Source organism: Taeniopygia guttata, chromosome 19, assembly GCF_048771995.1.
Source record: "Taeniopygia guttata chromosome 19, bTaeGut7.mat, whole genome shotgun sequence".
In the NCBI taxonomy this organism is placed as follows: domain Eukaryota; kingdom Metazoa; phylum Chordata; class Aves; order Passeriformes; family Estrildidae; genus Taeniopygia; species Taeniopygia guttata.
Window position 1 is genome coordinate 4,216,472 of NC_133044.1, and position 12,620 is coordinate 4,229,091.

The 12,620-nt window shown below is 43.7% G+C and overlaps 1 protein-coding gene across 4 annotated transcripts in view; it reads left to right on the forward strand.

The window, feature by feature from the left end:
- FAM222B (family with sequence similarity 222 member B) overlaps positions 1–12,620 on the forward strand; it is a 36,123-nt gene that overhangs the window by 10,139 nt on the left and 13,364 nt on the right. Inside the window, exon 1 of one of the 4 annotated variants that reach the window (XM_072937246.1) lies at positions 730–1,055. The exons of 2 other annotated variants lie outside the window; for them this stretch is intronic. In XM_072937246.1, the coding sequence (XP_072793347.1) occupies positions 1,049–1,055 (7 nt within the window). In that variant the 5' untranslated portion in view covers positions 730–1,048. Of the gene's footprint in view, positions 1–729; positions 1,056–12,620 lie in introns of those variants that run through there. One more of the 4 variants, XM_072937245.1, reaches the window with a different exon arrangement.

Consider the following 12,620-nt stretch of genomic DNA (forward strand, 5'->3'; position numbering starts at 1 on the left):
AGCAGAATGGGATATTATCAGATGTTTCTTGCAGGGAAACAATTATGCAAAATCATGATTTCAGCTTAGTCTTTTCAGCTGAAATTTTCGAGTTGAAATAGCTGGTTTGATTTCCACTGATGACGTTCACGTTGTCTTGCTTATTTTATAAGGAAAAAATGCTTAATGGGAGGGAGGACATGACTTTTGTTTTCTTCTCTGCAGCGGGGGAGCCTTTATCAAAGACTTTGGAAGTGTCAATCGATTCTTTGCAGAAGATGAAGGAAGGGAATAAGATTTTTATTGAGTTTTCTTCAGTGATCAGAATAGCAATGCCAAATGCTTGTGTGATTAAGATTTTTTTAAACTTTTTTTTTTAACGACTGTGATGGGCTCTTAGTGCTTGATGTGAGAAAATATTGGAGGCACAGGAACTGCAAATGCATTCACAATTTGATTTACATTACTCTCCTTCCAGAGCTGTTTCTCTCTTGTAAGACACTTGGTAAAGCCGAATCCCTCGTGTTTGGAGAGCAGGATTGTTCTCGGAGATTTACCGTAGGAGTTTAAACTTCTGAAAAATCTGTTTACAATGTGTCTGAACTGGAGCTTAGAGGACACAGTAGAGACTGTTATCTGTTTACTGCTCAGATAAGGAGGTGGAATAGATTGCTGGCCTGTTTCTGAACTCTGCTTAATGAATGGTTGCTAGGCAAATTGCATCTCAATCAGCTTAATCCTCAAGATGTCATTTACAGGTCTGCTCTTTGTGAGGGCCAGAACCGTGCGCTTTCAAACTGCACAGGCCAGAAATTGCTAGCAAAGCAGCTTAGAATAGCTTGTTCAAAAATTCAGTGTACATGTGCTGCTGAGCTGCCCAATTTAAAGTGCCTGTTGTCGCAGGGCCGTCACTGCCTGGCCATGCGCGAGATGAGGCGTGCGGTGATAGACAGGAGGCAGCAGCATCCTTAGCACCGTTTCTGGATCAGCACAGCCCACACCACCACGTTTTGGCACTGGATTAACGTGAGAGAAAGCATTTCTAAATGGGGACCGCACTGCTGACGTGATGAAAGGTATTTCTGCTTTGGCTGAGTTCGCTCGGAGCCGGGCGTGATGTTGGGGTGCGTACGTGGGACACGGTTAACAGGTGGGAATGGGATTTGGTGTCACCTGGCGTGGGACAGGGAGCTGGGGCTGGCCTTGGTGAGAGAGCTGTAGTCAGGAGAGGGCACAGGCTGGTTGTGTGAAAGCTCCAGGCTGCCTCTGGAACGTTGGACTTTCTCCTGCGGCGTCAGGCGGGAGCCAATTAATCGCATATGCTGGCATGTGGGATGCCCACATACATTAGCCTCATGGTTTAGTCCAAAGGAAAAAGTTTCCTAATATAGTTAAGCTTTAACAGTCCCTTTGTAAAGAAAGATAACAAGATACTGGTTTTATTGGTTTCCCATGACAGCGATTAATCTTGTTGCGGGCAGTGCATTGTTCTTTGCATGGCTACACCTTCCTTTCCTTTGAAATACATCCTCTGAGTGCTGTGTGTCATGACACCAAGCACTCTAAAGGCAAAATGGAAAAGGCTGGACTTGTTGAATACAAAAGGCATTTTATAACTGTTCATGGTCACCCTGTGCTGATACGAAATGTCCTTCACATGACATGGTTATTAAAAATACAGGTGTGAGCATACTGAGTGAACTTCGCAGTACTTGCATAGTTGGGATCTGTGCAGCTTTTGTGTTATTCAAAAATACTGGGTTTTTTTTTAGGAAAAGATGGCATTAAGGCATTGAGAGCCTCTCCAAATAAAACATAAATAAAATATTCTACCTCAGTCGCAGGCAGAATGACAGTGGTGCTTGCATCTTTACACTGTGGATGAGAAGAGGGCTGTCGAACAGAAGACTTTGTGATCAGAGAGTGCTTTTCATGCAAATGAAGATTTTATTACGTGCTGCTGAATCAGGGGCTTGTGTAGCGAGAACTGCACAGAAGTGATAAGATCACTTTGTCATAGCTTGAAATTTTGCCCAGCGTGTCTTTCAGATTGCTGAAACGAGCAAGAAACACTCTTATTGAGGGCACAGCAGTAACTGATACAATATTTGGGGGGTAGGGCTGTTGTTTCTTGGTAGGGTCTGTCTGCAGGGTTCTGCCATATGTCCACAGCCCTGAGTGCAAAGCAAGGAGAAACTGCAACCTGTAGGTCACCATGTGCAGCAGCAAAGTCCTAAAAGCTCTTGTTCCTGATGGGATCCTTGTTCAGCTCTGAGTGAATGGGTATGGAATCTCCTCTGTGCTGCAAGCCAGGAGCTGTTAGCATTGATCAGAGCAGAGCTGTCCATCCTTTTGGCTGGGTTTGCCTGTGTTGCCCGTTCCCAGGTTGTGCAGGGGCTCTCTGCACTTGCCATGGGGCTGTATTTTGCTGCAGAAGGCACCCATCCAGAGCTGTCTCTGTTGGGTTTTCCTTTTGCATTTGTTAGCTAATATCATCTTCCTGATGTCCTTTCTTTCATGGTTAGAACCGGTTTGGTTTAATGAGGGCTGTTGTTGCCAACAGGGGAGTGGATATGTGTGGTGGAACAGGCATCTAAATCTTCCCCTGCAGATGGGGAGCGTTCAGCATCCTGACATGACCTTGGTGAAAGTTCTCTGCTGTGTTACTTTCCCTCTTTATTTATCTCCTTTCTGTGTAGCAGCTTTGCTTCCAGGGAAGTGTCTGAGCTATTGGAAATCTGTCCTCTCTTCTCTTCCCCTCTCCGGAGACATTGTCAGCGTAACACCCAAACTACTTAGATTGACGCCTGAATATTCTGCTTTTGCACAATCAGGAGGCATTCAGTGCAAGTAGCAAGAGGAGAAAAAGTTTTAAGATTTAGGACTGACATTTTTAGACTCTTTTCAATCCATAATTTTGCACAGTCTTGGTGAGGAAGGTCAGAGACCTCCTTCACATGGGTTGCCTCCGTGTGTATGTGTTGAGCATCCAAGTGTACAGCACAGGGGAAAAACATTCTTAACAGCCATCAGATTGCAGAGTGGAGTTGTTCATATTTCATATTTTTATCTGAAGAGTCTAGGAGCAAATTCCAACCCTACATGTTCCTGGAGAGTTTCAGAGCACTAGGATGGAACCTTTTGCCTGTTTTTCTCATGCAAATTATGGTAAGGATTATTCAGTGTTTAAAATCTGGTTTATACTGGCTTCTGAATTTCATTTAAAATAAGCATCTGGAGAGCTTTTTGATCTCCTGTGCAAGACTGTTGTCTGCCTGCCTCGTTAAAATGACTTCTGCTTAATTTTTAGTGAAAGGCAAAGACCTAGATGGTTTCAGCCCAGAGGCAATCTAAATGCTTCCCCTTCTGCAGTTAGAAATTTCCATGAGCAGATACTTAAAATCTGTTCTCTTAGGGAATGTGGCAGCGATAGGTATCTGTTTTTTCCATGCTGCAATTTGGGATTTTCAGGGCTGCTACCTGTAGTGCCATTTGTACTTCTGCAGAGCCTCATTCTCCTGGTGCCAAGCACATTCTGGAGCAGATGCTCTGTTCACGAATTTCGGTCTTGTCCCTATGCAGCTTGCAGTCCAAAGCCCTCCTTGGGAAGATTGCCACAGTGTGCTGCTATCCTACAGTCAGAGCACTGGAACAGGGAGTCATCAGTGATTTATTCAAGCAGCAGTTAGATCCAGAGTCTATTTTCTGTGATTTGACAGGAGCTCACTCCTCTGCTCTTCCCTGGAGACTGAAAGCCTGTGCCCGTGGTGAGGGCTGGGTATGTGCTTCCAGTGGCTTGCTGGCTTTGAAACAGGTTCCTGTTGCTCTTTGCAGAGCCTGGAGCAGTGATCTGTGCAGGCAGTGTCTGCAGAGCTGGAGTGACTTTACCTCTTTGTTTTTTCTCCAAATTCATATCTGTATGGGATCAGCTGGTCCCATATCGTGTGTGAAGTAGTTAAATGCTACCCTGCATCTATAAGATGTGATTTTTTTTTCCCCCCCTCCTTTCTAGTCTCTTTGATCAAATCAAATAAAAACACAGTGCTTTCATTTCTAGTTTTATAGTTTCAAAGACAATCTCTTGACGTGCTCGAGCAGTCTGGACCTGAGTCCCTTTTTTTCTTAGTCCAAAGGCTCGCTGTGTCTTGTGCCTTTCTCTGTATCAGCAGTTGCAATCTGCATTAGCTTTTATCTGCATCAAAAGACAAATGGAAGAGAGCAGGACCCTGCAGGAATGGGAAACAGACTTATATGTGTAATGGAAATATATAATCCTTACATTCAGTCTGCCACATGGTCTACAGACCAGTTCCTATACTGGAAATCTCTAGCCTATACTCAGAAATGAGAGTTTAGATTTTAGGCTTTGAAGGCCGGTTAATCTCCTCCAGTGGTTAATACCAACATAAAATATTCTGTGATGTCAAACTTTTCCTCCTAAATGCTTCTTTTTCCCCCTTTTTTTTTTTTCCATATGTCAACTATACAAAGCAACTCTCAATTAGAGAAATTAGCATTCAAACACTCTGTAAGCACTTTATTTTTGTCTGCTTTGTGAGCAGCTGAACATATGTCCAGGCTGAAACACTCGGAGCTGCTGCTGCTTCCCGGCGTGTGTGTGCCAGGCATGGGAGAATTTGGAACTTTGTCCCGTGTCCTGAGGAGGCGCTCCCGATCCCCCATCCTGCAAAAGCACATCTGCACAAATCTCCTGCTCGACTGCATCCCGGGAGGAAAGGATCCCAGTTAAGCCAGAGTGAATCATAGCCAGGGAGATGAGATGAGCGCTCTGGTCGCTGTCACCCCGATCAAAATCCCAGCTGTGTCTGATGGCATTCGCAATGTCGCCGTGCTCATTCCTTCCTCGCAGTGGTGGTGCTTAAAGCAAAGTGTGTTACTTCTCTGCGTTAAGGAGTCAGATTCAGCTGTTCAAAGCAAGTTGATAAATTGCTTTTCATTAAGTGTCTGAGCGCCAAGGGGTTCGGTGTGTGTTCCAAGGAAAAAATACATTAATTACAGCTTCTGTAGAGCATTTATCAATCACGTAGTTATAAACACTACTAATGCAGTTAATTGAAGGTAGAAAAATTTACCTTTTTGAATTTGTTGACTGAAGCAATTCCGTGGCTGGAAAGACAAATTGGAAATTAAAACCTGGGGATACTTTTAGTGGGAACTGCACCATGGAGGTCAGGACTGTTGGAGATAGGTTTCCAGGAGCTCACCTTTGTGCTCTGTCTGCTGCTGAGGTGCAGGCTGCAGCAGCAGTGTTTGTTCTCTTCTCCTACACAGCCACGTTGTGTTAGCCATGCAAAGGAATCTCCCTGCCTGTGGTACAGTTTCAGCTCCCTCTGTGTCCTGCCTGTACAATTTATTTATTCATCTGTGTGTGTGTTGGTTTTTTGTGTGGTTTTTTTTTTTTTTTTTTTTTGAGGGAAAAGGCAAGTGCAGAGGAGGAAAGATGCACACAAGCAAACAAAAACATCCTAAAACTTTCTGTGAAAAAAAAAATATTTCATGAATATAAACTTCAGGTAGAGGTGGCGTGTTGGCAGCTGCTGAAGGAGTCAGGTGATATTGTGCTGAAGTGTTTTATCAGGTCTTCAGACAAAAACCTCTGATGCTTGTGGTGTGCAGAGGCATTGAAGGCACCTTGCACACTCATGTTGCTTTCCCTGTGGCTGTTTTGAGCTGCCAGCTGTGCAGGTGGCCGTTTTTCATGCTTCTCAGGAAAGCAGTGAGAATAGCAGAGACTTTTTACAGTAGCTCACAACTAATTTATTTCTTGTCCTTTCTTCTTTGGAGTTGTTATGAGGTGGCCTTTGAGTTTCCTGGGAGATTGATAAGGACATTAGGTCTGTGTCAGGACAAGCCAGCAGGACACCAGGACCTCGTTGTGAAGGTTGACAGGAAAACACCACCCCAAGTGTCTGGTCCAGCTCTTTGGTATTCACCTGATGGCTTCTATTTTCTGCTGGTGGGTGTTTTGTACATGTGTTGCAGCTTCTATTTGAGGTTCTTAAAATGCTTTTCATCTTTGCAGCTGGCTGCACGGTATCTCCAACTACAGAAGGAGGTCTTATCTTGCCCTTACAAATGATAAGATGTGTATCCAAGAGCTGGTGAGTTTGTGGTCCAGCAGGAAGCTCTGTGGCTGTGCGTAATCAGACAGATCTCCAGTTTTGGATCTTAAAAATGTATTTTTCACTGCTGGTTTTGTAAATGGGCTGTTAAAATTTCACCACGTGTGGGACCATAATTCAGTGTTCAGAGAGAGAAATGCTAAACCAAACTGTCAGTGTGATTGTACAGGTCAGAATGCTTCATGTTCATGACCAGTGCAAACCAAAATCCATCCTCCCTGTGAGCCCATGTTCACACACCACCAGCACACCTGGTCCAAAAGTGAGTCATTTCCTTTTTTTATTCCTTTATATACAAGTTCGGTTTTTCTTTTGTTACGGAGTATAATGAATTCTGCCTCATCTTATTTGCAAATATTTCTCATTTTCAAGTGGATCTATTTTTAAAACAGGACTCAAAACATATTTTTCAATAGCTAACAAATGTCTGCTCTGTTGTTTGTCTCTTGAATAGAGGTAAAATTTGTTCAAAGTTAGCTCTGATTTTTTTTTTTAAATAATCAGCTTGGAATAAACAGGGAAAGATAGCTGCTTTCCTACCCAGGAACTGTCGTAATCCATAACTTCTAACAATATTTTAGAAGGAAAAACTGTCTTCCTTCTGTCATGTGCAGCCACAAGGATTTCTGTAAGTCATGATTAAGTCTTTAATTCAGGGCTTTTACAGAGTAAGTGTGGAGTGAGAAGAGATAATGAAAATGGTGATCTTTGTGAAGCAGCCGCAGGAGAGGGAACTGTTTTCATGTTTCCTTTCCCCTTTGCTTAGGCAGCTGTTTGCTGTACCTAAAAAAAAACTTCCTTTTCAGGTCTGGGAAAGCAAGAAAGCCGAGAGGGAGGAATTCTGCCCAAGAGTGGCATGAGGAAGCTCACAGTTCTTGCGTGTCCTGTGTGGTGAAGTAAAGCCCAGAATTATAGCCTCATGCTTCTCCCACACATGGAACACGTAGGAAAGCTGCTCATAACCCTGTTCCTGCTGAGGATGTTGAGGTTATAACTGCAGGCTGTCCCCTATGGGAAAGGGGTCAGTGTGTATTTTGGTTTCTTATCACTTGAAGGCAGAAGGAAGTTGCATAAAGGATGGAGAATGTCTGTTGGTGGGAATGCATGGTACCTCCACTGGGGTATGTGTGAGCAGCATCCTGTAGTTTGGTAGAGGCTGGGCTGTTCTGGGTTTCCTTTGGATGGAAGTCATCTCAACTAACCTTAATTTTCCCTCATGTTCACATGAGAACAGGCACGTTCCTGTCTGTAAGTCTTGTTCTGTATTTCAGAGCTGCTGTGATGTTGGAGATGCTGCTCGAGCATGTAGGAAGAAGTTGGTTTTAGTTTGCCCCGAGGATAATGGGTGCTTTGGAGGAAGGAATATTTGTTTGTGCCTGACAGTATCTTGTTGAGGAAAATGAGATCTTTTGTGAATGTTACAGCGGTGGGTAGGGAGTCTGTTTTGCATTTTGAAAATAAAAATGTAAGCCTGATATCCAGGGCAAGTTATTTTGATGACAATGCTGGCCTGTGCTCTTAGCTGCTGTAGTTTAACTGTAGCATCCTCTGCTCTCTCCCCAGATATCCATGGAGTCATATACACCCATGGACACACAGCTAAGATGCATACCAGGCTGTGTCTTCATCCCTGTTTCCCACCAGTACAGCGTGAAAAAATTGAAGTTGGAAGTTACCATATAAAAGGAGAAAGTTAATTAAAGGTCAGAGTGCTTTAGTGTAGTGAAAATTGAGAGGAGGCAGATACAAAGTTATTCAAATTGCTTTTGACTTCAGGCAGGTCGATTTTCCTATTTCTTGCATATGTTCCCATGGTAAAAGTAGTATCTCATCCGTCTCACAACTGACCACTAGTATTTGTGTTTCAAGCACAGCCAGAAATCCTCATTTGAAGCTTTGGCCAGGCCCTACAATTGTCCTGACTTGTCTTTTCTACATCTTTCTTTCACCTTAGGAGTGGCCTGCAAGACCTACTTTACACCTCTGTTGTCTGTCAGCTCCTGCCATGTTGCAAAATACAGAGTTAAATCTAAAAATACTCTTAAAAAGAGGTGAGGGCTTTGAGCAAAGTAAAGTAAGCCACTGATTTGGGTCATGAAAGGGAATTGATGTCACTGGTTCTTCGTTGCAGCTTTCTTGATCTATGAAGTTCTGTTCTGAGCTGTGAAGATGCAGAGGAGCAGGGGTGAGCAAGTGGTGCTCAGGACAGGGAAAGGTGACCTGTGTCCATTTGTCCTCAGGAGACTGCCCAGACCCTGACCTTGTAAGCCTGATGTGAGAAGTCAAGGTGGTGTTAAATGCTTTGCAGTTTCATTTGTCTTCACAGTTGCCAGTGGTAGAAAACTGTCACCCACTGCTGTCCTTTAAACAAAGAGTGACCGGGGCATCAGGTGATTAAATGCTTCATCCAAAATTATGTCAGGAACCTGTGGTGAGCCAGATACTTTCCTCCATCTCTCCTGTCATGGACTAGTCCATCATCAGGAGACCACTGTTCTAACATAAATAGGGCCAAAAAACCTGAAGCCAACTGTAAAAGGAGTCCTGTGCAATTTTTGCCTGTGTCAGAGTGGTTATGTGGCTTCAGTAATGTTTGTTAAGTGCTTTGATATGCTTTGGTGAAGGACGGAGTGTTAATAATTAAAATAGTAAAGAAGTTCTGGAGTAGCATGGGGTTTGACAACCACTTTCTGGTCTGTTAGTTAACAAAAATGCAAAATATAAATGGACGAATCAGCAGGAATTGAGTTGAACGCTCCCTTCCCCCAGCCACCTGCATGGGCTGAGCACAGAAAGCAGATAATTGTCTGCTCTGCTGCAGAGATGAAAGAAGCTGGTCCTACAACAGGAAAGGCTATTGAACTGCATGAAGGTGGTAAATTATCAGCACTGAAAACCTTTTGAGTCAGTATCTTTACGTGCTCAAAAAGTACATTATTTGTACTGGTATTGACAGCATTCGGGGGCTGATAAAACCGGTGTCTGGTGACGTGAATCTTGTGTTTCAGTGCCTGGAATTAAGAGGTCTATAAAACTGAAACTTGTTTTTTGAAACTCTGTGCCATCGCCCTGTTTGGGTGTAGTTGAAGGGTGTGTTTGGTGAGGACAGGCCCTCATAATGGCTTTATCTTGGCCCAGCTAAGGAGCTGTTTGCAGGACTGCTCTGATTTTCAGTGGGCAGATTGTAAAGCAGCCTCGTGTTTGTCCATTTTCCTGCTAGCAGTTCCATTTGCAGAGTGCAGGCAGGAGCAGGCTTCTTGCCAGCAACAGCTTCATTCAGATTAGGGCTTTAGTTCAATTATGTCCAATTAACTTTTATTGCAGATAGCAGTGATAATTACTTGCAAGTCAATTTTTTGGCTGTGGTTATCCCAAGGCTAAAGTCTGAGCTTGATGGATTTTAATAACTGAAATGACGTATAGCTTTTTCTCTTTTTTTTCTTCTTCAGGCCTCAATTAGATGAAAGGTCAGAAGCTATGTAAAAATCCATCTTACAATTAAAGCCAACTGTTCTACTCCTTGGCAGATGCGTAGTACTGTGTTTTAAAATAATCTCTTGGGACTGACCTAAAAAAAGGCTTTTTAAACTCAAAGATCATAACCTTGAGCTGGCTGCTGCTTTATCCGAGGAGTGAATTTGATGGAGCTGATGTCACACGTGGCAATACCTGAAGCTGAGAGCCGCCTCCTTGGCTTTTTTTAGTGCACTGCATCCTGTTCCAAATTGCTCACCTAGAAGCCTTCAGTAGTAGCCCTTGGGCATGAGGAGTGTGATATGAGCAATATTCCATTTAGGTGCTGTTATCCCAAAGCTGCTTCCTTTTCTTCCCTGTTGGGCGTTGCCATCCCAGCTCAGAGAGAGGAGCAGAGCTGTGCTATGGCAGCATTTAAATTCTCCCTGCCTTCCCCAGCAAGCTAATTTTGTTGCCTGAGTAACATTATAAATGGAGGTCAGCCTAAAAGGTGACATGGTTTACAAGCAAAATCATAGTTAATTAAATGGCAAGAAGCAAAAATTTATTTTGATCGAAACTGTTACGAGGTCTCCACAAAAGGTCCACCTGAATGTAGAAAGCCAAAGGTCCTGTGCTGGCAGGTGCTGACAGTGCACTCTCTGTGCTACAAAAGGCCACTTTCTTTTGTTCAGTTTCCCATTTATTTATCCCCAAGTCCACTCGATGCTATTGTGATTTATTGCCATTTCAGAGGGCAACTTGTCTGCCCACTGTTTCGCACTTTTCCATTTATAAAGCATTAAGAGGATGTGATACCAGCCAGTGATGAATACAGTGCTAGTTGGTCATTTTCTTCCAGGAAACGCTAAGATTTATCTCTGGCTCTTCAGCAGTCCTGGGAAGGGGCCATTCTGGTAGGTGCCCAAGAATAAAGGGCAGTTTAGAGCTGGAAAAAGGCAGGAAGCCTGCAGGATGGGTCTAGACATTGTCAAGCAAAGCATGGCTGCCTGGAAGGAGTTGATTGAATGCTGAGGTTGGCAGGAGGGTTCAGTGTGTGCCGTTGACATGAACAAGTCTCTGAAACCCCTACATTTTAGGTTACTTTGGGAGAGGAAATAGGAATTATTCTCCTTGGTGTTGAGCAGCCTGCCAGGGGGTAAATGAGACACTGAGTTTCCCTCGGAGCATGAAAATTGGCCCGGATTCAATTACGTTTCCTGGCAAGCTCTTGCAGACATTTGTACCAAAGAAACTTCACAGCCTGGGTTAGTTTTTGTTGTTGCCTGCAGCATTGATGTGTTCTGAACTTGGCATGTGCTGAGTGCGCTCGGGGGGTTGCCGTGAGTCCCGCCGATGGCTCTGGAACTTCACGGTGGATATGGAACTTCACGGTGGATATGGAACTCGATGGAACTACCTTGGGACTGAAGAGCAGAGGAGGAGCAAAGCATAGCAGCCACAAGCCTTTAACAACCCTCACACAGAGGCTTTCGGGACCCCAGGGTGCTGGAAACTTGGAATAGTTTGGAGATTTTTCTTTTGTGTGTGGGTGGATGCTCCCCGCTTCCTCCTGGCCTCGGGGTTTATGAACAAGCCCACAGTTAATAATGGAATTTCAAACATGTGTGTTTACTTTCAGGAACCTAACTTTAGACTTTACCAGCTTGCTTTCCTCTAAACCAGCTCAGTTTCCCATGTTTCAGTGGCCAGAAGTGGTTTGTAGGGAGTTGTTTCCTTTGTGTTCTCACCCTGTAAGGCCTCTCAGGAGCTTCAGAGGCTGGCATATCTAAAAACTTGGCAATAACTGTTTATGTGGTCCATTTATGTGAAGATAAAATCGTGTTAGAAATTTCCTAGTTGTTGCTTTACATCTAGATTTTACTCTAGGTTGTAAAAGTACTGCCTGGTCTGAGAAACACAGAGGCAATAAATACTAAATGTTGCATATAATTCAAAAAATGATAAATTTTTAAGTCAAGAAAGGCAGTATTGTGATAAGTTCTACTGGAACTGGCTCCTAGTTCTGCAAGAGTGTCCCTGGGCAGTGGGTTCTTCCATCCTGGTGAGCCTTGTGGTGACAGGGGACAGTGTGCTGCCTGAACCAAAAAGCATCCTGATGTGCAAGTAAGGCTGAAGGTAATAGTCATTGTGAAGATGTGCCAATTACCCCCAAATCCCAAGCACTGCAAATCCCTCTTAAGCTTAACATGCTTTGATTTAATTATTAATAAATCTTAGGAGAAAAAAAATCTGTTCACATGTCTAAACCTGCTATTTTGTGGAGCATCCTGCAGTACGTGTGCTGTTAAGATTATATCCCGCAGCCAGATTAGATTAAAATCACTTCAAAGAGGGGTATTTATTTATTTATTCCAATCTAATGATTGTTTTCCTCTAGAGATATGCTTTATCTTTTTATATATATATATTTTCAAGACAGAGCTCGTTGTGCTGCATTTGCCAGTGTACAGAAACTGTTTAAAATGCATTTTAAAACCTGAAGTTTTCATGGTTCACAGCCCTCCATGGCTGGGTGCCACAGCCTACTGGCGAGATCACTCTCCAGTTTGCAGCTGACTGGTTCAGATGACAGTGTGACTGACCCTGGTTCAGCAAAACCCTCTCCATTCCAGTTCCCCCAGTAGCACAGCATTCATTCTTGGAGGGCTTGGAGCTTTGCAGGTGCTAGTGCCCACACAAGTCGCCATGGAGCCAGATGAGAAGTCCTGATGTGCCAAATTCAGTTCATCTCCCACTCTGGATTAATTAGAAGGAATAAACCCAAGCAGGAGGGGCTGATGCTGCAATCCTGAGGCAGGCAGTAGTGCTCACCTCAATCCCAAATACAGCCCATGCCAGGGACTTCAGTTCAATTCAGCTGCTGGTGAGTTGGAGTTCTCCATGCCAGCTCATGCTGGGGAAGAGTCAGGTCAGAAAGTAGTAGTCAGGTGCTGAGTATCTCAAAGGGAATAAATGTTAATTAATTTCTAACTAGAAAAAATAAATGGGGTGCTTGCCAAGATATTTCAAATGCATTTGTTT